The following is a 25926-nucleotide window of genomic DNA, read 5'->3' on the forward strand; positions in this document are numbered from 1 at the left end:
GTTCAATCTTGGAGGACACTAGAATGAAGTAAATGAAAAGAAGCTAAACAAAGGAAGAGCCCTAATGGAGCAGGGACGTGCCTTCCCAGTACAGGAAAACTGGAATGGATCTGCCACACAGTCTTCTCTCCTTTAATACAGACTGAAATTTTACATATTCCAAATATTAATTCTGCTTTTAAGTAATTATATGCATTTCTTATTCAACTGTGAGAATAACCCAGCCTTGAGGGAAAAGGAGGAGGAGGGTGAAGGAAAAAAAACCTTGCACCAAACCCAGGTCTAGTAAAAATCACATAAAAGCAACTCTGTCTGATGCAAATAGAGGAATGTGTGCACGAGTGACAAGTATTTATTTAGCTAATTTCATAACACTTAACTTGTTTATATATCATCAGCCCCATCACATGTGCTGCATTTTACCAGTGCTCCAAAGACAAAAATAAATGGCCTACCAGCTGCTGCCTTCTCAAGGTTGTGGTTTACTTGGGTATAAACAGTCAGAGCGAAGTGATTCAACTACTGCTGCGCCGCGTAGGTTGAGATCTGAGGGACCGACACAGCACACACACCACCTGAAGCGCCGAGCCCTTCCTAACCGTGTCATTTTACTGGGGAAAATGAAATCCTCTTTTCCTTTGGAACACGTACAAGCTTTATTACCAGCTGCATTCCACTTCCAATATTAGCTGGGGGTGGCGGGGCTGGCTACAGCTGGAATACATCATAAAGCAGAAAGCTATTAAAATTCATGGCAGCGAGACAGTGTGTTGATCCTACAAAAATGGAGCTCTCTGTTTAATATTTCTAATTAAAAAAAAAAAAAGTTCAATCCACTTTTGTTGTCTTCACCTCTGCCTAAAGCAGTCTGGGTTTTCACAATACTTTGGCAAGAAAACCCCGCTCTGCATTTCAAACGTATAAAAGCCAGCAGTGTAACTGCAACAAAATCCTTAAGCACTAATCGCATGGGCCTCTCTAGGAACGGCTCCATATGTCCCTGAGAGGATCACAGAAGCAACGGGGCTCAATCTCAGTTCCACATTCCCCTTTGAGTACCTCCATTTAACAACCACAAACAAGCAGGCTAGTAAAATCAAAAAGAACACAAAGAGGATAGCAAACCAGAAGATGCATTTGAAATTTCACACTAACAAAAGTTTTCCCAATTTTAAAGGCTCTCAGTAGCATTAGGAAGGGAAAGAGAAAGCCTTATGTACTTACAGAAAGTATTTAATTGTCTGTGTGTTTCACTGCGCTGCAGAAGACTGAAAGCTCTAATCTGAATAATAAGAGGTTTTAGAGTGAAGGATATATTTATAAACACAGCAATTGCTGCTCTAAAAAACAAGAAATCAATACATGGGTAAGTCTCCAGGCAGCATAAAAGGACAGGTCAATAGTGAAATCAAGCGATCAAAGCAAACAAGAGTCCCCGTTCCCAAAGCAAATCCATCCCCTACCTTGCTCATGGCGGTCAGGGCAGGGTCGCAGGCCGCGTCCAGGTCCTGCACTAACAGCTGGATGCTGTTGGAGATCACACTGCAAAAGAAAACCAAAATCAAGCAGGAGTTTGAGACGAGTGCTCAGCAACACAGCACCAGAACCGGCGGGTTTGACTGTGAGAGCAGGAAAATCACCTCCAAGGTGACAGTAGCGTTGTGCTGTGAATGCACACCGATAAAACTCGTACGGAACAGAACCCGGGAAGTTCTGCACGCTGTTTGTTCATCAGGGAGCTGCACAAACAGCTTTGGTGTGGAGACGACATTTTTATAGTTGACTTTTCTCTGTGCTGACACATCGAAGGAGCTGGAGATCAAGGGTGTCAGACGGGGTAACCCCCCACCCACACACCAGAAAGAGGAAAACCCCCTGAGTACGGAGCCCAGAGCGGGACTTGGCTTCAAATTTAATCCAGTCTGCATAAAACTAACATTTTATCATCTCTCCACTTACAGAAACTTGCGAAGAGGATTTTACAAAGCACATCTGTGTGAGTTCTGAACGTGTCTCCCGTTCGAGCAGATTAGGCAGATGTCTTATTTACACTATGTCTAGGATTGCCGCCATCCATCGCTGGGGTTTCACAGACACACACACCAGGCTAAAGGCCAAATTAGGCAAACACATTTCCCTTCCTCCTCCTGTTTTAAACAGCATGATATTGCTTAGAGATGTATTTGATGCCACCATATTACAACATGCACAAAGGTGCAACCGATCCTAAACCAGCAGCCGAGACGCTCAGCCCACCCTCAGGGGCATGTAACCCAGCACCCGCATTGCAGACCTCTTCTGCTAGAAGCAATAAGTGACCATTTCACTAAGTAAGTACAGTTTAAAAAACCAGTGTAAACTTTAAATCTGCCACACATGCCTGTTTACAACTTCAGGATTAGGTATGTAAGAACTGGATTTTCCTTTTGCTCTTCTCGTGATGGGAGCGCAGATGGGAATCACAGACCTGTACGAAATGTGACCAGCGCTTCCTCAAACCAACTTTCCTCCCCCTCGTCTTCTTTGTGCAGTTCTGGGTACAACTCTGGAATTCACTATTTAAAATATTTTTAAGCATCCTCATTGAGATACAGTACAACCGCTGCTGGCGTCTGGGTGTTGTTCTTTACCACAAGCCGCAGAAGTTGGCTGTTCCCTTTCCTACAGCACACAAAGACTGGCACAGGATGCCAAGTAAAGACTGTTCCTTCAGAGCAATAATTTGTTTGTAACGGCAAACTCATCCAAAATCAGTTGGAAAAATTAATACGGGAGATGAAGTGACCACTGGCTCCAAGTTACATGATCTGGAACTTGCAATAGGATAAAAAAAAAGCCTGTGATTGTTTCTGCTGGTGCTTCTGCTGGGCGCTATGGGATTTACTCCCTTGGGGGATTCCACCAGCTTGAGCGATGCCAAGGGAGCCGGACCGAAACCACTGTCCCCTGGGCACAGCTGACTGCTGCACGGCTGGCAGCGACTCGTAGCAAAGAGCTGTGGTTCAGCACCAAAATGAAACACAACACTCACAGGGGAAAGCAAGTGATTTCATCACCAGTCTGCGCACGTCAGGAGTCTGTCCCAAGCTGCGTCACCAACTACGGGCTCTCGCCTGAAAGCCACAAAACTGCAAATAGGGAGAGAAACCTATTTGTCTGTGTTTTCAAGTAAATACCTGCTGTAGATGGGTAATGGTGCAGCAAGAAGTGTGTTGCAAACACAAAGCACCGTGACATGCAGGAGGGTTGGATCCTGGTGCTGTTAGAAGCCACTTCCAACCTTCGCCTTGGGCAGCACAGAACAGGAATTCAGTGGCTGTTAATGAATCCCCACGCAATCTCTGACAGACACACAGAAGCCGATGGATTGGGAAGCAGTAGTAAAGCTGTAGTATAGTAAGTTCTTACTATAGTAAACTCAAGACTTCAGGCCTTCAGGGGGTCTCTGAACGCTGCCCATAATCTCACTACAGATCAATAGGGCGAGGGGTGTGGGAACCGTGGATTTCTGGATTTACACAACAAATCTTTCCACATGTTGAGCTTCAAGAAGAGCTCATTATCTTTTCCACATTTCCCAAGGAAAATGCTTCACCACCCCAAGGGTAAACCCCCTTTATATACACTGGGGTGGTTCTGCACCTCCTTTCTGTGAAGGAAGCAGCACTTTCCAGGCTTCAGCAGCAACGTTTTATCACTTTCTTTATGACCTTGCTTAACAAGACATCAAATCCCAGAAGAAACAACTTGTTTGATGTTGAATGAGCAAACGCCAGAGAGGTTTATAGCTCTGACTTACACTGACAGAAGGCTGGACAAAGCACTATCCTGGAACAGACTGAAAGTCAATTAAAAAGCCTTTGTTACAAGATACATCAGGCCTGTCAGTTTAACTTTAAAGCTGTCCAAAAAGGCAGACGTGAACTATACATGTAAACAATTCCTGAAACATGTCATATTGGCCTCCTATGATCGACCACCTCGCATGACGGGCACTGTGCAAACAGAGCAGCGGCACAGGGCAGGTGGCTCCTGCCAGAGACGCCACAAGAAAACACAGAACTCACCCCTGACTTGGGAAAAACCCATCATATGGCGTATTTTATTTCTAGTCCCCAGCTACCTTGCTTGCTTTGGCTTAGTGGACACGGCAACCCCAGCTTTTGGTCAAGGATTCGCTCTTAAACAGCTCTGAGAAATATCTAAAGGAAGGGAGTCTCTGCAGCCTGGAACGGAGCCCGAGACCACGTGAAAAACCTGGATGGGGATTCAGCGGGATCCTGCCCACTGGAGCAAGAGAGGAGGAATCGCAGGAAGGAAGTCTCTAAAAGGTCTTTCTGCTGCCTGGGCTGACTCTTAGTTTTAGGGAGAAGGAGAGCTGGTGATAGGGGCTATTTTCCCAGCTTTGCCAAGCTTTTAGTTTGTCTGAGGTGAGGCAAAACTATTATTTTTTTCCTCTCAAAGAATATTCAATCTGTTTGTCAGTGGCAGAGAGGAGAGGATGTTAGAGGGGAGTATTTTTAGCATCGTTACGTGAAAAGTTATTTTAATGAGTCATAATCTTCTCTCAATTATAATCCCCAAATATAAGATTGGATCAGTCTTTTATGTCATCTGAAATGGGGTTTGATCACACTGACAAGGCTGCTGATTAACAGTGGGAAGTTAAAGCAGGAAGGAATGTACCGAAATAGCTTCCTTTCTTGAAATGTAACAGCCACCTCCCTGAGCTGCCAAGATGCAAATGATGTTTCAAATGGAAACTCACTATTTCCTTTCCCCTTTCCAGTGCTTTTGCTACTTTGGCGAGGACGATGAGGAACAACTACATCTGAAGTCTGTCCTGCTGCTCTGGGACTGGCCAGAGGGCAACCATTCCTTCACCAGGGAAACGCTTGTGCCTACGGCTGCGTGTCTGGGTGGGTTCTACCACACGGGATCTTGGGCTTGTATTACTCCAGCACCATCTGGCTGACAAACTGGGATGTTTGAGATATTCTGGGAGGATGCACCTGCTGAACGTACATGCTGAATGTGTCCATCTCTCCCGTCAGGTTGATTCTCTCCACTAGACTTGCGTCCACTTTTTCTTTGAGTTTCTCTTCCAGCTGTTAAGAAACAAAACAAGCAACAGAAAGGTCAGATTTCTTATTTGAAATGATCACTTTTGAAAACTTCTGTCCTGGAAATGTCAGCTTCTTAAAACCTAATCTAAGCCCAGACTATATCCAAAACTCCGGCAGTGAATGGTGGATGTCTCTCCTTGTTGGACACCCCAGACAAACGGACCTGCCAGGACAGGCTACAGCGGCACCGCGTCCTCAGAGGAGTCACCTCCAAGGTCATCTGTGTAACTCTAGTCTGACATGCTAATGTCCCAGCTTAACACCGTGGCACCTGTCCTGCTAATAAAGATGTTTTCCAACACCCTGTCTGCGCCCAAACTGCAGAGGAGGAGGATTGCCAGTTCTCGTGGTGGAGAGGCCTTGGTACGGCCAAACATCGCAGCTCATCTACTAACCCACTGCATTTTGAAAGCACCTGGATGTAAGAAGCATTGTGGCTGCAAACCATATCAGCATCAATACTGCCTCTCTTCACTCCACTTTGCCCCAATATTTCATGCAAGCATTTTCCCAAACCTATTTTGAATTACTGGTTTTCTTATTTTTATAAAAAAGGGATCACGGACAGCGAGAAGAGTCTTCAAAAACAATTGGCCCCCAATCCAAAACAGATTACATAACAAGTACAAAAGGATTGAATCCAAAACTGAGGTTGCAAAGCAGGATTACAGCAAATGACTTTTCTCATGTAGAAAGAGGAAAATCAATACTTTTCTTTCTTTGAAATATAGATTTAATAATGCAGAGCTCAATAATCAACGGGATGCTATGTGCAGCAGACACCACCAGGGATACCTGAGTACTTCTGACTCCTCCAGCACCGTGTGACAGAGGGGGGTGCTGCCGGGTGCCCCCCAGGGGTGCTCACCTGCTGGGTGGTGGCCAAACAGTACTCGGCGGTGCTGAGGATGCTGCAGATGAGGCAGAGCTCTTCTAAAGTAAACTTGGCCACTTCGGAGCCTTCCTTTTCTTTCAGCAAACTAGTGATGGTGAGCCCGCCGCTGCTGCTGGTTGTCCTGGAAAAAGAAATATATAAAAAAGACAAAACCCGTAAGGCTGGCGGGTGTGCAGACAAACACATCGCAGAACTACCGCAAGGTTTCAACGCCATAAAAAGCCCTGATGACCACAAAGTCCAATGTGCTGTGCAACACGGGTCAGCGCCACTCCACATCAAACCACAGCTGCTATTTTTGTTGAGGAATATCTTTTAGAAAGACAAACAGAACTCTGTGTCAAGTCTTCAGGCAAAGGACAACTCCCTCATTCACAACACGGCGGATCAGGATGCGAGTGGAACAGCTTTCCCCAGTTACCTTCACCTTCACCGCCAGTTACTCAAAATCCAATTAAAGATTACAGAAAAATCTCAGTAGCTATCAGGCACATTGTCATATTTATCTTCTCCACCCTAAACAGATGTCAACATGCATTTGAAACTCTGGTAACCTGTTTTAAAAACTGATGATATCGACACAGTAAATTATAAAAGATACGGCTTCTTTCCACCATCTTCAAGTGATTAATGGCTGTGTATCAACAAAGAAGGACTCAGAACAGTTTAGAGTCAGGAAATTCCCTACCTCTCAACTCTATAATCCAAATCCATTAAAAAAAATAGGACAGTGATATTTATCTTGGACAGGAAAAATGGAGCACACAAAAAAATGTGTATAAAGAATGCAACTGAGGTCTGATGGAGAATGCACATTAAATTTATCTTTCCACTTGTCTGGATATAACCCTTTCCCCTTCCATCTGTAAAAGATTTTACTGGTTTCAGAAATACATTCGGCTGCTCCCAGGTTTACCAGGGAAACAAACTGGAGATGGTAAATAGCATATAAAATATCAGTAGCTAAGGTTGGCAATATCTCAGGGAGCTCCTTTAGCCTGCACACTTACCCATATTGGTGTAAACCCATAATGATTTCCTTTACTTGCACTGGATTTACATCTACATATTTTATTCATACATATGGAAGAAGTTACAGAGCAGAGGGAGTTACAAGTAAGCACTTCAGCATCACACAGATAAACCACCCTGATTGTAAATTGTGATACCTATAATGCTGAGTTAAGACAGCACGACTTTGTTGCCCAAGTGGCAGGGTAAGTGCAATTCTAAAAGCCAGACCTCTCTGAAGAGACTTGGGCTGGCGTTTCAAAAGGAACCTCAAGAAACTGCAAATCTGACTGCTAATCAAAGCCAAATATGAAGCTATTTGCCAGGGGCCATTAAAAGAAAAACAATACTGTGACTGTCTATTCGGTCTCTCCCTGTTTCTCAGTGCAATGATTTGAACTTTTGAGGAAATCGTGAAGTAAATGCAGTTGTGTTGATTTGACAGTGAAACACGAGTGTCCACAAGGATGTATTTATTAATCATTTTTACAAAGCATCCGCTCCTCCCTGGGATGTCTCGCCAGACAGTTGAGACCGTTTGGGAAGGGAAACTCACTTGGGCAGGTTTCCAGAGAGAATTTTCCAGGCGTATTCCCGAAGGTACTTCTGGAAGATGGTGGTGAGGGCGATCATGGGCTCGCCGGTGCTGAGCTGGGAGCACTGCACCATGCACTTCTTGTAGTACACAAAGAGGTCGGCGCAGCTGGGCAGGACGGCGCCTCCTTCATCCACGTTGGGCTTGGGGGGACCCTGAGCCTTGAAATCAGCCACAAACCTGTCGATCAGCTCGCCGAGATTCCTGATGTGGAGGAACAACAGAAAGATATTTCAGTATGTTAGAGGAGGAAATGGGGAGAAGAGAGAGAATAACGCTTCAAACCAGATGCCCCATCTTGTGACACACCAGCAAATGCATTTAGGTTTTAACAGCTGGGTTTTCCAGCCTTTTCTTATCTCCACCCTCTCAGCACAAAGCTCACGCAATAACGCGGATGGGACCGATGAGTAACGACCTTTTGTACTCCAGAGTTTTAGTGGCAGCTTCGATCTGTTCTCCAGTCGCACATAAAAGCTCGCAAACCTGCCAGGGCTGGGTTCAGCACATTTGATGCAAGTGCATAAAGCGTACGCTCGAGTTTCGTTCCTGGCACCGGCAAATGTAACAGTCGGGCTTCCCAAATCACCAGCCTCCGGCACAGAGCCCGGGGAACTCAGCTTTTAAAGGGATGTGTTCAGAATGGTGTCTGCAATTGGCCATTTCTTGGTCCCATTTGGATGCCACCTGGTTTTGCAGAACCTCACACATCCTTTAAAGAGGTTTTATTTAGCGTGAGCACAAAGCGCGCTTCCGACTCAAACTCCTTTTAAAAGCACAAAAAGCCCTCCTGTTGTCTCAAGTGATTCATTATAACCCGGTCCTTACTCAAATATTTTGGATTTTAGGCAACAATAAACTTCACTCCACCATTTCATCATGACAAAAAGGCTTTTCAGCATGGCAGAGGGCCAGAACCATCACCACGGGATCAGAGAAGCCTCTTGATCCCGGTGTGTTCCTCTGCTCCTTCTCCCCCAGAAACAGCACATCCGTGTCAGGAACCAAGAGCAGCCCTCCCGACACTGGAGCTCAGCACAGACGAACTAAATTACAGCAATAAACCTCCTCCCCCAGACACACTAATGCACACAAACTTCCACAAGGAAGTCTTTTGAGGAATATAAAGACATTTCAGATGACAGAATGGCAACTCTGCTGGCCAAAAGGAGGCAAGAAGTTCCTGGATTTTACACTCCTGTTTAACACCAGTCTCGGCTCCACTTGCCCCTTTATTTATTTTAGTCTTGTGGAAGAGAAAACCGCTGATTCCAGCTCAACACAAGTAGAAAAGGTGACCTGGCTCTTCCCTGACAGATTGCTGCAAAGGGATGAGCTCCTACCCTGGATGATCCCCTGCGCCAAACTCACCTACAGAAATGTGCTGGCAATATCAGGGCTTTAAATCACCAGGCTTAACCTTAAGCCTTGGCTTAGGCTAGGCTCAAAGGCTATTGCAAAGACAAGTAGCCCCTTTTTTCATGCTTTTATTTCTTGCTGCTGTGAGCACTTTACATAGCTCCGATTCCACAGATACGCACAGTTCCTCGGCTTTGTTACAAGAACTGTAAAAACATCAGGCTGCTCAACTGACGTGATAAATCTCTACTCTGGAACGAGCAATTGAAGGCTGAACCGAAGTATTGATTGTGTTTGACCACAGAGAAGGAAAACGTCCCTCTGGAGCTGCGGGACCCGAGCAGCCGCTGCTGCCAGGGGCTCCACGTGCTGCACGTCCCTTCGGCTTCTCCAGCAAAGTGGCCGCAGCTCGTTCCTCATCAAAAGTCCCACCAAATCAACCAGCTGCGTTTCCACCTCTGCGCTGCTCCATCTGAGAAAAAGTGGAGCTTTCGCTGCATTCACCAGCCGCTTTTCCTTCTTTCGCATTCTCTCCGTCTCAAGACGCGGTGAGGAATGTCAGTGGGTTTGTATCTTTATGCTTATCCACATGTTCTCCTCTTCTCCAAAGCAAAGCGAAATGTATCTACATTTTCCCGGATGAACAAAATGAAATGTATCTACATTTTCCTGGTTCCCCAAGGTCTTGTCAACTGGGATGCGGGAGCAAACGCAGCTGTCCAGAATAGCTGGGAGAGCAGCGCTGTGTTCTGATCCCAACCTGGACAAACGGCCTGTCAAAGGGCTGCTCTTCCTTCAGCAGGGGGCTGATACAGGCAAAAATGCAGGATATTGTGCGCTAATGGAACTAATATATTACTAATGAACACCTCAGTCCATGTCACTCAGACTTACACATCAGTCTCAGTTGGCCCAAATACAACAGGAATTCTTACAACCGGTGCGTGGTACAACGGGAGCACAAAGAATTTGGCAGGAGATGAAACATGAAGAAGGTGGGAGAGCTACAGAAAATGGGCATTTTCTCTATATAGGCTCTACAAAAAAGCTCACAGAAGATCCTCTGGTAACACAGATGTGCTATTTCCTAACCGTAGTGTATTTATTGGGAGCAAGAACTCTCCAAATCTAACCAAGAGAAAATATGAAATCATATAAAGGGAATGTTACTCTGGGTCTTAAGTCCTTTAATTCCTATATTCCTCTTGCTTTTTGCTTTCACTCAACCTACTCAGTGTTCTTCCTGCATCTCTGGCAACCAGGAGAGGAACCAGGCAACTCCTGAGCAGCACGGGAGAACACGGTGCTCGCTAAGTCGGGCTGTGAACAGTCGGTATCTGGTGGGTACGGGAAGGACAACGGCACTGAGACACCTGGTAGGACAGTTTCCAGGGACACAAAGAGCCCGTTTTCCAAACCATCTGAAAGCACACGTGCATTTTCTCAGGTTTAAGCACAGCTCTGCGTCCTCCCAGGGCTGCAGACCCGGCTCCAACACACCACAAAGAGCTCAAGACACCGATCCCAAAGGGGCAGAAATGGAACCTGCTTCGCTGCTCAGAAATCTGATATTTACAGCGCAGCTAAGGGCGGACAGCAGCGTCTTCAAAGTCTTTCTTTCAGGTGTCTCCTCTTAAATTGCTGCAAATTTTGGCAATGTGCTTCTTTAAATGGGTATGGAAACAATTTTTCAGGAGAAAAGGTCCGGGCTGCTTTCTGCCACAGACTTGAGGCAATGACGAACAAAACTGACACACTATTCAGAGCCCAAATATACAATTAATTACCTAAGCAACTCCTCACTTTCAGACATCAGCAACAGATTCCCCAAAAGTTCAACCGAAGGAGGAAGAAGACAGGAAAATAACGAAGGAGCACAATTTTTGGCAGGCAGGGTCAGCATGGGGAATACTGTGGCAGTTTCTCTTTGAACTCCTTGCAGCCCGTGGCTATAAAGCTAATATAAAACATCTCAAGATTGGAAAAGAAAAGGACAAAAAGAAATCAACGGAAAGGGCCAGGAGAACAGCGGGGTAGAATTACGGAAATGGTGAATAAAACGGCCCCCAGTGAGATGGGAAGAAATATTTATACAAGTTAGTGCTCAAAGAAAATATCTGTTCCCTTTGTTATACTGCAGAGCGGAACCTAAAGCCAGCACGACAGACCCTTGTGCAAGGTTTAATTTTATTGTTTCTTTTTTTTTTAAGCATAAAATGTTGATGCGACATAGGAAACCTTTTTCAAGATGGAAAAATCAGGGCAGTACGAGCCTTGGGTTATTCATTTTCTCATGTGTAAGTCCTTGGAAAATAGAAGGGCATAGACAGATGAGTTACATGCAACTGGCTCCTCTTTCTCCTCTCCAGCCCCTAACCTGCACTAAAAGACCATAGTAAACCTTTTCCAACTATGCCCTTTCCCCACTGGCTCTGCAGTTGTTATTTAAACCATGATGTGAATTGAGGTGCACAAGAAAACTAAGGTGATAGCTCTCAAAACTTCTCAGAGCTCTAAGCTGAAAGCTCCTTTCATTCCAGTTATTTTGCTGCAAGTCAAAGAGGAAGATGAAGAAGGGTTCTGCGGATTAAAGCCCAATCTGTGAGCGATGATAATGTTATCTTACTGCCAGCTCATCTACAGCCGCTTTCATCTAAGGATCTCAAATAACTTATTTCTACAAAGCAAATCTTCAAACTCCTCTGCCACGAAGCCACATGTGTATTTTACAGAAAAAGCAAACCTGCTATTTGTGGAAGACATGAGACGAAAGAAAAGCATTTGTCTGCAGCGGGAATTGCAGAGGGAACAGAAGCAATTTCAGAAGCACTAAAGCCTCTTCCGCAGAACAGCAACGGGCACCGCTCCTGCCGGCCGTCGCAATTACAGACAACCCGGCACCCACAGCGCTCCGGACGCTCATTTCTGCCCAAGAAAAGGCCCTGCTCGTTCCTTCTCGAACCACAAATACTGCTCCTGCTGAGACCAGAAAACACACTCGCAATAAATTCATTTTCTGCAGCTTGAGTACAGACTCTAGTTCAATCCAACTGCAATACGCACTCAAAAACAAACCCAAAAGAGCGTGCTGGTTACTCACTTGTCCTGGGACTCGATATACACATAAAGGTGAGGCTCAAAGCACTTGGAAACAATGCCATGGAAAGGATTGTCAGGGACCTTTGGCTTCTTTGGCTGTAAGGAAACATTCAGAGTGTTGGTTTAAGACCTAGGAGAAATATTAACTAACAGCCCAGAAAGATCTAACTCTTTAGAAATACTACAACACATAAATCTACTGTCAAATCATGGACAGTATGTAATGAACAGTATACACAGCCCCAGTGTGTCCAAGCCTCCCCTTGCTCTTACGAAGCTGTTACTATTCCAAGGAAATATCTTTTCACTTGTAAAATATTCTTATCATTAAAGAGAAGCCTGCTGCATGATAACAGATTTCAGTAGAACAATCTTAATGCAGCTGGGAAATAAAACTTTGCTGCACCCTTTGAACACTAACAAGACTCCACTAGCCACCTCTGAAATGAAATGCAGCAGTTATTTGGAAGCAGCATTGAAGAAATCCCTACATTTTAGAACATTAATAACTCAAAGTTCCAGATTTCATCTGGACAAATTCTATTAGATAAACAGAACAAAATTACCGGAGGAACTGGAATTATACAGGCAACATTACAGGACTGCTTTCACTGTGAAACAAGTTTCTGAGGATGCAAAGACTTCTATTTTAAAATCACATTTAGAGCATTAAGCACATATGCCATTGGGGAGTCATCCGGTTTACTCTCATTTTACTTTAGTGCTGCGCTCTACACAGAGGCCAAACACATCACACTGAAGCCACCGGGACTACTCACATGCTTTAATTTGTGCACGTTTAACTACCAGGTTGGGCAGGGCCTTTAGGCTCATTTTCAGCTAGATTTTATTTTCACTGATAGACAATTTTTCTTGTTGTTTCCTGGCAAACTGGCAATTTTTCACTGCGAAGCCTGCAAAGCGGGCTGCGGTGATCGGCAATGGAATTCCCGCCTCTCCGCAAAAAGCCAGGAGCAGCTCCCAGGCAACGAGGAGATGAACTTTTCCAGCTCAATTTCTTTTTTAGAATAAGAAAAGCAAAACAAGAGAGCCTAAAGGACACGCTCTCCTAAACGACAGAGGAGGTGGCGCGAATTCACTTGCAGAAATAGCGAAGAATGACAAGGGAAGCGCTTCTCAGAAATAATTAAGACTCAAAGACACATGCAAGCCAAAAATGAGCAAGTGGGTTTATGGAGAGCAGACCACCTCTATGAGACTGTCTTCATTAACCTTCTCACAACAGCATGGCTGGAGAATGTATGTTTTTACAGCTTTGGGACAGAGCCACTGCCCGGTGCCCCAGCCCCTCTGCTCACTGGAGTCGGGAGGAAAACAATAGGTGGGAATTACAGAAACCCACCGGTCGCCAAGTCCCCAGGATGGCAAAGGTTGCAGATTCATGATGTTTATGATTTACCAGGCTGGAAAAGCCAACTCCTACTGCAGGACTGGTTTTCTGTGTGTCTTTGCACCGTGCTGCTCCCAGCATGTCTGGTGGAGTGAATACTAAATCTTTTAACAGTAGCAGTGAAGCTATATTTTTGAGTGTGCAATCCTGTCCAAAAGCTGCAGATGTTTAAGCTATTTCCTCCTCGAGTTTGATGGAAATAATAAAAGGTTACTGTTGTCACAGTAAGGAGGCCTGCAGCTGGCCCAGTTTCCTTTCATTACTATCCAAAGTAAACAGATTAAAATGAACTGTTAGGATCACTAAAAGAGGTTCTTTTTTAACATGGATCCCCCTTCCCCCAACTCTTGTGCTCCCTCTTACACTCCCAAGTGTCTCAAATTCGCAGGACTTGTGTCTCGGAAGAGCTTTACTCAAAACTCTTCATCTTCAACCTTTCCCGCCCAGGAGAGGGGAGCTGCCCTGCTTGTGTGCAAATCTGGAGGGGATGTGCTGCACCCAGCTGTGCTGGTGAACAGCTACCACCCCAAAAACACAGACAGGAGTGGGTCCTGGGGCCCTGGTCACCCATCAGTACTGCCTGTAAGTGGCCCATTGACAGGGCTGTGAACTCCCCGAACAAAGAGGGTACCTGCCCTGAGCAACGCGCAAGCGAGCACTTAGAAAACGTCTGTCTGGTGAGCAAAAAATACGGGGCTTACAGGCTTTGATACTGGTGCCAATTAAAACAATTGCTTTTGCTATTCAGTCCTTTAATGTTTGCAGAGGGCTTTGGAAACCAGTGCTTTTACAAGCAGTGAGGTGTTGCCTGCTTTGCAGAGGTACTGGATTGAAAAACGCTATAGAGATAAAAAAATCCCAGAAGTAATATATTAGGAGTGAAAATCTGCAACTGACACTTGGAAGTTCAATGAGTTGCCTGGTGATTCCAGACTTTGTTTGTTTGGCTGACAAAGCAAAATACAAATTGCAACTCCTTGCAGTGGGAGCTTCTCCTGGGGTCTGAAAACCCAACTATGCTAGTTCATCTTTCTTTGACAGAAATCCTGTAGTTACTTTTGAGCTGTTGCTGCACGGGTTAGAACAGAATCCAACTCACTCTCACGTGGCAGGGTTGTCTCCACATTATTAACTGAAATAAAGATTGCTTTGGTTTCAGGGAAGTGAGCCAGAACAAACCATGGTCGTACTGGGAGCCTGTATGCTGCACGAAGGATCAAAACTGCACTAAATTAATTGCTGTGAAAAACAAACCTTTCAAATCAATGTGATGGGAAAAGCTTAGGCACCACCAGAGATTTTGACACAGAGACTGCCCCCCTGACAACTGGAGAACTTCAAAGACTTACTTTGTCCGTATCACTTTTCTCAATCACAATCTCATCTGTCTCTGTCCCAGTTTCATCCTCCAGAAATGGGTTGGTGGAGGGAGGTGGCACTTCTGGTTTCTTCTGTTAAAAAAAAGAGGAATCTCCTCAGAGAATGGTCTGCTTTGACCCCTCTCACACACAGTTTTGCTTTACTAAGCCCTTCAAGCATGGAGGTGACCGCAGCGGCTGTGCCTCTCCAAAAAGACCAGAGCACATGACCATGGGGTCTGGCTCCCTCTCCATCACTCCACCAGCACCCTTCATCTTCAGCACCCTCTTACAGCCCCCTCCTCTTGCACACACAACCACCCACCCCCCTGAATTGTCCCTAGAAAGTGTGTTTTGACCAGTGCTGGATTTCCACTCTCTCAAACCGCACATGCCAAAGCAGGCGGTCTCTGCCAGGAGGACCCGCGACAGCAGATCCCAAAACTGCTGCTGCAGTGGATCCTGCATCACTACTCGTCCCCGCTGTGCGCTCCCCAGACAGCTATTTATAATTATGGCCTTCATTTTGTATACAAAACAGGTCAGATGGTGACATCCAGAGTGCCGTAGCCTCTAGGCAGCTCACAAAGGGGGACAAAGAGGATTTTCTTTCATTTCAAGCCACGCGTTCCCCTTCTGTTTTTCTCAGTGATAACAATTTCTGTACCTACCTTCTCCAAAGGGATAACAACCCAGCGAAGCCAATTTAATTAAAGCTGCAAATTTCGTATGAAATTTGTCAAAAAAATAAAGCCATATCCTTGAGAGATCTAAATTCAGCCAGGAGGAAAACCTTACAGGACTCTTCTTTTTAATTAGCGGCACCTACTGATCCGCAGTAAATTACAAACAGCTTCAGCAGGATTGCCTGGTAGGCTGAATTAGCACATCCAAGAAGGCTTGAAGACACCAGCTGGACAGAGAAGCCAACCTCAAACCAGTGGCTTCTGAGCCACACGTGGACTCTGTGCTCCCAGGACACTTGGCTGGCAGAGCTTTTGGCTGAGACTGCAGGCAGGAAAAGCCCAGATACTCACTGAGCTGTTTCTCTTGGCTCTGCCTTTATGATCTACCAAATGAGACACTGAAAAGTAGAAGCTACCAATGCCCCTGAAAATAAGACTAACCCAGCAGACAGTGTGGCATTGAGAGCTGGTACCGTGTGGTGAATGTGTGGTAACTGGAAATGAAGAGAAGAAGGGACTTTTAGTTATAATGTGTCATCGACATGCAGAGAACAAATATTATAATGCAGTCACCATGCCATAATTACATTGTGGTTCTCCATAGCAAACAGTTGCAAACAGCACAGCGCCCAGGAGAACCAAAAAAGCACATAAACAGTGCAGTTTTTTGAGCTTTATGCCATCTTCTTTATCATAGTCTGCAAGATCAAGAATCACGTTCCCAATTACAACCCACTGAGCCTGGTCTAACCTGCCACTTCCCATTGCCACAGCCACTGTGAGAGGGAGCTTCTTCCCCCCGAAGCAGCTGTGGACTAAGGAGTTGCTCTTTAGAAATCCCCTTACCGCTGTCCCATCGGCGAGGGTGCAACCTGAGAAGCGTTTAGCTAGAAGTCCTTCAAAGTTGGTTGTCCTTTGAATTGCAAACAAAAGCAATTTCACCTCAATCTCCTTTGCTCTTGTGCGCATTATCTTAGCGAGCTCTGTCCTGAAAGAGAGAGGGTGAAAACAGAAAAAAAAGAGATGTGGTTTTCGATAAATAGAAAGATCTGAAACCTAACTTTGTAGTTCAGTCTATTCCCTAGTGACTTTTTCACCACAAAATTCAAGCTAATTCCTAAGATGCTCTCTGGCATAAAATTGCTTGGATCACACTTTGAACAAAACCACAGATGTTTACAGCTTTGTGGGTAACAGGACCCCATCTCCTGACACCCAGCGTACCCCGCAGCACCAAAGCTCAGGAAGCGCAGTGTCCCTGTTGGGGTCCCAGAACAAAGGCGATGGTGCTACTGGGACACAGCTGGTCCCGTCTCTGGCTGGCAAAGAGCTCGGGGAGAGGCAGCCACAGCGTGGTCAGCTCACGCTACTTCACTCAGCTTCTAATACGACTGATTTTTACCTCTGTTACACTGAAAACTGTCCACATCACCTCACTCTCTCAACAAACAGCACTTGCCGTTTCAGTGACACTTCTCAGGGTCCGCGCTCTCACAGTATCACAGTATGTTTGGGATTGGAAGGGACCTCAAAAGATCATCTAGTCCAATCCCCCTGCTGGAGCAGGAACACCTGGGTGAGGTCGCACAGGAACATGTCCAGGCGGGTTTTGAATGTCTGCACAGGAGACTCCACAACCCCCCTGGGCAGCCTGGGCCAGTGTCTGTCACCCTCACTGAGAAGAAGTTTCTTCTCAAATTTCAGTGGAACCTCTTGTGTTCCAGCTTGATCCCATTACCCCTTGTCCTATCATTGTTTGCCACCGAGAAGAGCCTGGCTCCATCCTCATGGCACTCACCCTCCACTCGCTTTTAATCACAGACAATGCTACACAGATGTTTGTCTATGGACAAATGGATATACGATCAATCAGGCGGCAGACAAGCCAACCTGTTGTGTTTAAAACGCTCACCTGGTGACGTGGCAGAACTCCACGGCGATGCGCTCCGTCATGCACCACTCCTGCGGGAACATGCGCCCATACTTCTCCTCGTAGTCCACCAGCTGACGCTTGATCCAAGCGTAGCGCCTGTCGATCTTATCCAGCCACGCCACCTGAAAGAAGACAGAGAACAGCATCCTTAACAACGGCAGCTGCTCACATTCAGCCTGGCTGCTTAACGGCGCTGCCGCAGTTCCGCGGAGCGGCTCGGGCGATCGATCAAAGCCAACTTGACCACTATTAATAATACTTTGAATGCTAACAGTCGTTCTTCAAAGCGCTTAAACACATGCCAGACTGCAAACACCATCTTGTGCCAATTAAGAGAGCAAGTTCTGTTGAAAATGAGGATTGCAGGACTCCTAAATCATGGGGGTACTATTGAAAACTCAATAATAATTTATTTCTTCCCACCCTCCTTGTTTTGCAGACAGAGAAATCAGAGTTAACAGTGGGATGAGAACACAGGAATTCCTGGGTTCTCACGTTCCGCTGGTTTTCACACTCTGGGGACTGTGGACTTGCAAACTTCTACAAGAATTGATACAACCTGAGCAGGATGTGATTTTTCCCCCCCCTAATATTAGTGTTTATCATCATTACGTAAAAAGATTAAACCAAAAATCTTTGATGAAAAAATGCTATTTAAAATGAAGCATTTTAGCCTTTTTCTCCTGTCACAAAATGTCAAAATTTCAAAATCGCCGAAATACACTTTGATCCAAAGTGGGTTTTGTTTGGTTATTGGGTTTTTTTTTGCTCAAGTCCAAGATGATTATAGTAAATTTTAAAAGAACTGTTAGCATCAAGACAGGAAGTTTATAAATTAACTACAAAGATTAATCCACTTCCTGGAAATCCCTCCCCGCCTTCTCATGCATTTTGGGTATATTTTTTGGTTTGTTTGATGGGAGGTGGTGCTGTTTTTAAATGTTTTGGGGTCTGCAATTTTCAGAGTCTGATCTTTCAACCCTTTACAAGGTAGAAAATATATATCTCCCTCGAATGTATATATTTATGATAGGAGGGGAAAACATGTGCAGAGCTGGGGAGGAAATCACCCTGGCGGAGGGGACGTTGCCTCCCAGCTCCTCGGGCCACGTCACACCCGAGAGCCACCGGCTCAGAAACGCTTCACCACAGGAACCCGGGGAAACGTGAACTTCACGAACACCAACGGAGCAAAGTGCAACATCCAAATGTCGCTTGCCAAGCTTCCCTTACATCTTGGTTTTCCTGGAAAAGGACCAGGTACTCCGAGAGGTGTTGTTTAATAAATTTCTTGATGATTTCCTGTTTGATTCTGGGATCCAGGACGTTGGCGACCAGACACGCATCACGTAGGACATTGCTGGGTCCACCAGGCCTCTGTTGAAATAAACAGGAACAAATGATTTAAGGTTAAATAGCTGAACCGGTGATTGTAAATTGTACTGCATCCAGGTTTTCTTGTTTTTATCCTTTCCCATCATTCTTCTCTTTTTTGATGCTTCTGCTGCTACTCTTTATCATCAATTCTTTATCTTCTGTTGGATGAAAACTGAGCAGCCTCCATTCCACTGGCTGTAAAACTCTTCTGAAGCTCAAGAGTCAAGAAGCTCCTCACTGCAGAAGGGCAGCTGCTCCGTCTACAGGAAGAACTGCTGTCCCATCACTTCTTACAAAGCTTTTCATCAGTGCAGATATTCCGAAGAACAGTAAAGAGAAGCAGCTGACAAGTGGGACAAGCAAAACCCTTGTTTGCAAACCTGAAGGTCATTTTAATGGGGAAAAAAGCAGCCTAGAGATGATCAGTTTGCTACACTTGAAGTAGCATCTGTTGGTCTGTTTTGTGCACTTCATGACGTTAGTGGAGAAGGCAGAAAATTCAGAAAAGTTTTTAAAAAATGCTCTTTTGATGCTACTTCACGTGGACACAGATTTGCCCTTCATCAAAGATCTGTTCTCCAAATAGTTCTCTCATTCCTAAACTTGTTAGTTTGATGAAGAAACCAGCAGAGCTGGTACTTTGGAAGACAGAACTAGTATTGGCTTTAAAATAAATTCAAATTCACACCTCCCCCAAAACTGTTCGCAAATGTCTGGATGCATAATTTTGGGGAAGCACATTTGGTGCCTTAGCCCTTCAGTCTGAAAGACTCATTTGCTTTCTAAGACAACTCCTGAAACAGAGAGAGATCCAAGCTATAAGTAAAATGGGATTCAACGCGACGAGAATTATATTGAATGGTTTTCAGCAACACTTTTAAATGAGAGGAAGAGGGGAAGTGAGAACTTTACCTTTGTACCTTGAGTAGGAAAAGCTTCCTCGAAGTCAGCCAGGATCTGCTGGCCCAGCTCATTCTGCGCCGCCTTCACCCTGTGGAGGGGACAACGACTTGTTTCACGGCTGCAAACTTTACTACAAAGATTGAAACACTCACAGCTACACAAGGGTTTTAAAGAAAAATCTCCAAAATAAGAAGGTCTGTATGTGAAAACTGGGAGAGCGTTTGCTCCCTGAACCACACCGGGATGACAACTCCAGCTCTACAGCCTGAGCTCCAGCAGAACCGTCCTCGCTGCAATTTAGTGTGTGAGTAAGGGCCAGTTAATCAGCTGAGAGATCAGCAAGGTTCCTTTAATGCCAACGTGATCAATTGATCTTTACACATGTTGATCGCATTTCAACAAGAGTATGTTTCTGACATGGAAAAAGCTCCACGATGCCTCAATCTCCACCGCGAACCTTTCGCGGCTCCAGGTGCACTGACCTACTTTAAAACGCATCCACGTGAATGGTGCTGGCAGCGGTTTTACCCCATAAATCCTCCACGTCTTAAGAAGCATAAAAGAGCGAAGGTACGAAATGGGTGAAAAAGTTTTGAACAAACCACAATCTTGCTCTTTATTTAGCTGAGAGAATAAAGCTTCCAATTTCCAGAAATAAAAGTCAATATGGCTTAATTGGTACTTTTAGGGAAATGGAAATGCCTACACGTGCTAGAAAGAGCCAAAACAAACAGTTCAGCACTTAAACCCCACTGCAGCCCTTGAATTCTTCCATCACTTTTTATTATACTGGAAATGCCTTAAGGTCTAAAATGATCATTCAAAGCAGTGGATTTTTCCATTAGATTGATTTGTTACAAAGAGTGGCTACATTTACTTTCTGAAAATGTTTGTTCAGACTGTGAGGAGAAGAATTTGGACTTTTTTTTTTGGTTTAAGACTCCTCCACCTTATCAAGGAATGATCTTTAACGGTGCCAAATGCAAATTCTAGTCCTTTAAAAGTGACGGTTGAAATATAACTTTATATCTGTGATTTAACTGGATGTATGAGCTGCCTTATCCAGGATTTATTGATGGGGATTTTGCTGGAAAAGCTTCCTGCCTGCAATGTCAAACTTAATTCTAACTTAGGCTCTTTGCTTCACAGGAATGTTTAGAAACTCCTCTACCCCTCCAGGTGTAACAGATCCCCAGTTAACACCTTCAGAACTGTAAAACAAAAGGGATTCACTAGATGTTGAAATAAGAGTGGGAAATTTAAGCAATAAGGAGGAACTCAGCCCCGCAGCCACAACTACAGGTATAATCCTGCCTAAATTGCATAAACACTAGTAATTCATGTGAGAAGCCACCACAGAACCAAACCCTTCCAAACTTAGGAAGCAGAGAAGAACAAAAGACACTAAACATGGACTGAAAATTTGTATCTTTTAAATAATGGAGAAACAAGAAGCCTTTAGTATTAGGAGTCACAGAAATGAATGAGTTTGTATAAACTGGATGTGTTAGCTGTGGTTTTTCTTTCCTTACAACCAGCTACGGGGACCTTCCCGTTCGACAACAGCTGCACGGCACAGGGAGGCAGCTGGATTCCTAAAGACTAAACAAATTTAACACAGGCACTGTCAGGCAGTTATAAGCCCCGTCCGCGGGCTTTGTTGGTTTAGGCTCTGATTCAGAAAAGTACTTAAGGACAGTCTTAACGGGGATTCTCATATCCTTAATTCAAGAAACTTGCAGGAATGCCTCGCTGAACTGGCATGTTAAAATATATATTTAAAAAAAAATATGTCCTGCTTTAAAATTTCTCAAAAGCAAACCAGGAGAATGAGATTTAGCCTTTTCTTTATATTTTGTAAGATATGGATAGGGAATAGGCATCAGAGTAGCCGAATGTTTAGGTAGGTGTGAGCAATGACAAGGAGCCTCACTGCCCTCCCACGAACTATCGCTCTTTACATAAGAACCCATCCAGAAACATGGAAACCTTTGTGCCAGCTCTTCAGAGGGCGATCACTTTAGGCAGAGAACACAGACACTTCGCTCCCTGTGGAAAGCTGTGAGCCCCGCGATAATTCAGAATAATCCTCACGGGGTGGAAAACGCAGCGGTAAAAGCCTCAACCTGTGGCTGGATTCACTCCTGAAGGACCAATTCTGCACATGTACAGAGTGTGTTTAACCACTCATGGAAAGTGAATTAACCTGCTAAGGCTCAGCAGCCTCGGGCGCTCTGGGCTGATAACGCACTGGGGATCTGATAGCAGATTTGGGAACTCTGAGATGTGGGACCTCTGATACCAGATGTGGGATCTCTGATACCAGATGTGGGACGTCTGATACCAGATGTGGGATCTCTGATACCAGATGTGGGATCTCTGATACCAGATGTGGGATCTCTGAGATGTGGGACCTCTGATACCAGATTTGGGATCTCTGAGATGTGGGATCTCTGAGATATGGATTTGGGATCTCTGAGATGTGGGATCTCTGAGATGTGGGATCTCTGATACCAGATGTGGGACCTCTGATACCAGATTTGGGATCTCTGAGATGTGGGATCTCTGAGATGTGGATTTGGGATCTCTGAGATGTGGGATCTCTGAGACCAGATGTGGGATCTCTGAGACCAGATGTGGGACCTCTGAGACCAGATGTGGGGCCTCTGAGACCAGATGTGGGATCTCTGAGATGTGGGACCTCTGATACCAGATGTGGGACCTCTTCTCAGGTGGATTTGATGAGCGTTATCCCTCCCTGGGGTGGCAGCAGCCACCAGCGCCGCCGCAGCAGGAGCTGCCTCGTCCTGGGGCTGCTCGTGTGTGCCAAACCGCTGCCGACCCACGCATTAGCCATTTCTGTTCCTCTGACTTTTGTTTTATTATTAGTGGCTTTTGTTCTCTGTTTCCCCCGCCTTTAAAAACAACAACCCAAGAAAACCCACTGTTATGTTTCAAATGACATTAAATCACTAGAAACCACAATTCCTTCAGCCAAAGCTACTAGAAATCTTAAACTACGCCTGGCAGCTTGCTGAGATAAAAAGAGGCTGAGCAAGCCTGTTTTTCTGTGGCAAACTTGTAATCATCTTTCTCCTAAATACTTTCCAGGCTTTTTTCCACTATCTGCTAAGCTTTCACGACCACTTTCATGGGTGGGTTTGTGACCACTAATTGTACCCTCGCCTCCACAAGCAGAAAACAGAAGAGGATCAAGAGATAAGAGAATATTCCTGTTTACTACAACAAACAACTTCCAATGCACCATAAGAGAAGTTGTTTTAGGAACACGATTAGGAAAATATTTACATTTGGATGTGAGCTGTGACATTTTCATGTCAACACTCAACAGGATCCGCACAAGAAGCCAATTAATTGAGAGTTCGGTCAGGTTTCCAATGAATCCTTGCAGTGGGGTTTTGTTTGGTTATTTCCAAAGGGACAGAACAGGTGGAAAACACAGGAAAAACACATTAGTTTTCAGGTTTCACAGCATCTAGGAGCGGGAACGTAAACTGAACAGCCCATGACAAAGAGCACATCCAACACCACCAAGCAGGAACTTCTCATGGTGTCCCATTCGTATTTGGCTTCACGCCATTCACACCAAGAAAAAGAGGCTCTTTATTAAAGAAAGCAACAGAATCTGCTTGTTTAGCAGTGTATATAATAGAGTTATTGTATATAACAGACCTTGGTTACTGTCACGGGTCTGTGCCAACACCTAGTAAAGCATTTCTTGCCTTTATAAACATCCAAGAGGCTTCACTTGTCCCATTAAACCCAATTCAGGAGATACCAAACCCCAGCAGTTCCACAGAGGGGCAAAATCCCTTTGATTTTGCAGGAATCGTGGAAGTATTTCCACGCACAGAGAGGGAAAAGCCAACTCCAAATTGGGCCCTAATACGTACACGTGTAGCAGTCAAACTGCAGAGCAGATATTGCCGAGCCGTAGACCTCCCTGGAGCGATTGTCAGAGCAGGAAAGCGATCCCAGCACCACCCCGCACAGCTCTCCTTTCGCCCCACAGGCAGCCGCTTCTATCGCTACCAGATGGTGCAACTCTCCCTGTATAAACACTGGAAGGAAAACCCTGTCGAGGCAACTCTAAAAATAGGAGGAACAGACTTTCTTGAGCTTTTCAGATCCTTATCTCGAAGGGAGAATAAAACAAAAGAAGTTTTCCTCCGTGTCCTTGCCAGTCTCTCTGGCGTGACTCGAAACCACTGGGCTTTTTAGCAGCAGCATGAATTGTTTTCTCCAGTTATCAGCAACTGCAAAAGTATTAAATAATCATCCATCAGAAAGGGAAAACAAGCCAGAATTCTGCACTAGGGCTTAAATTATATTTGGCCTTAAAATGGCCAAATGACAGCAGGTTTCTGCCCAAGGGCATTACCACGCTGGAAGAAAATGAAGCAAGTTGTCTTTCTGAGCATGAGGTTGGAATAGACAACAGCCTACATTCAGAAAAGCACTGACATATGTTTATATTTCCTTGATGTTCATGTTCATTTAAGCAAATGCTTATAGTCAAATGCTTTGCTGAAACAAAGCCCCATCTCCCTCTCTAGATTGAGGGTGGATTTTTCTTTTGCTCCGTCTCATGGATTCCATCTGGGTTTTTTGGAAGAGGGATCTATACCGTAAAGAAAAGTCCAACAGATTTACATGAAAATATTACAAACAAATCACTCAAACACTGTTTCCATCACTAAACAGCACAGGCAGCCAGCTGCTGTCTTAGCAAAGGGAGTCACCAGAAAAATTCATTAATTACTGTGCCTGGAAGGCTCCTCTGTAACAAGCAAAGTCATCTTTGGCATCAAGAGGATGGTGCTGACAGATCTGCAATTCTCACACTGAAAAGAAACACTATCAGGTATGGTCCTGTCATTAAGAAGGTTCATCCCTAACGTTATTAGGCTGTTTTCACCTCGGAGCTGCGCTCAGCACTACGACGGGCTGTAAAGCAAACAACATGTGTGATGTGAGAGGCCAGCTGTAATACAGGAATGGGAGGTTTTGGCCCCTAGAACAGGGAGGGCCTCATTCCCTTGACACCCAACAGTCACGTCCCAAACAAAATCAAGACCCCAGGAGATCTGTGGCTCAGTCACCACTGAGCCCCCACCTGCTGCTGAGAACAGTGGGCACTGGCTGCTGGAGCTGCACCTAAACTCATCAAATTCCAACATGTAACTTCACAAAATCAAGACTATATAAGCTCAGCACAAATGTTTAGAGCAGTGCTGCAGGTGGTTTTGGGAAGATCTGCTGGAAGCCTCAAATCTCAGCAGAATTGGGCAATGGGAGCAGGTTTGGGCAGAAGAAACTCAGGGTGCTCAGAAGAAACTCAGGGTGCTCAGAAGAAACTCAGGGTGCTCAGAATAACTGAGTATGGCAAACGCACCAAAAGAAACCCTGACTGCCCAAACCCTGGGGCAGCTCTGCGCCCTGACACAATTCAACAGCAGCAAGGCAGATGTCTGGGCAGAAAGGGGCCCCAAGCACCACGATGTTAATGTATATATTTCTGCTTCATGCCATGCTGCTGAACCGCATCACCATGCTGTTAAGAAGACAGGAGAAGGCATCACTTCAGGGTTCACCACAAACTCCTGCACGTGAAGATCTCAAAAGAATTTGCACTTCCACAAATGACTCCAGATAGGTAAATTAAAAAGCTCATCAACGAGAAGCGCAGGTCATTCATGGATTACATGCGTACTGATTACTGATATTTAACAGAATAGGCTGCTCAAGACTTGAGCAAACTCTGTCCAATTTTAACTTGTTTGTTTTGGCTGGAAAGAAGCTCAAAGGACCATCTCCAGCCTTTAGACCCTTGAGAAACCCATTCTACCTAATGCATTTTCTGACCTTCTTTCACAGCAGGCATGCGAGCGCTCAGGGTTTGATCACTTTACCTTTCGGAAAGCTGTCGAATCTGAGGAATCCCCATGTATTTGTTGAAGTGCTCTAACACATTCACGACACCTTGGAGAAGGTTGGCAACTTCCCCGTATTGTCTCCTCCTGGTCATAGCCCTGCAGAGGAAACGGAACATTTACAAAGGCAGGTTCAACGAAAATCCTGGGTGGTAATTCCACGGGTTACCTCAGCCACACTGCGTCATGCCGGTCCCTATTGACCTTTCTTCTTCTAAA

General features: G+C 45.1%; 1 protein-coding gene across 2 annotated transcripts in view; it reads right to left on the reverse strand.

Annotated features, from left to right (window-relative positions):
• Positions 1 to 25926, reverse strand: part of VPS53 (VPS53 subunit of GARP complex) — a 60176-nt gene that overhangs the window by 15192 nt on the left and 19058 nt on the right. For both annotated transcript variants that reach the window (XM_065036298.1, XM_065036299.1), the window contains exons 7-17: positions 25687 to 25806; positions 19763 to 19841; positions 18707 to 18850; positions 17453 to 17595; positions 16387 to 16528; positions 14846 to 14947; positions 12087 to 12181; positions 7589 to 7831; positions 5995 to 6142; positions 5026 to 5108; positions 1464 to 1542 (exon numbers count right to left, since the gene is read on the reverse strand). In XM_065036298.1, coding sequence (XP_064892370.1) covers positions 1464 to 1542; positions 5026 to 5108; positions 5995 to 6142; positions 7589 to 7831; positions 12087 to 12181; positions 14846 to 14947; positions 16387 to 16528; positions 17453 to 17595; positions 18707 to 18850; positions 19763 to 19841; positions 25687 to 25806 — 1378 coding nt within the window. The remainder of the gene's footprint in view (positions 1 to 1463; positions 1543 to 5025; positions 5109 to 5994; positions 6143 to 7588; positions 7832 to 12086; positions 12182 to 14845; positions 14948 to 16386; positions 16529 to 17452; positions 17596 to 18706; positions 18851 to 19762; positions 19842 to 25686; positions 25807 to 25926) is intronic.

The sequence above is a fragment of the Columba livia genome, chromosome 20 (assembly GCF_036013475.1).
Source record: "Columba livia isolate bColLiv1 breed racing homer chromosome 20, bColLiv1.pat.W.v2, whole genome shotgun sequence".
Classification (NCBI taxonomy): domain Eukaryota; kingdom Metazoa; phylum Chordata; class Aves; order Columbiformes; family Columbidae; genus Columba; species Columba livia.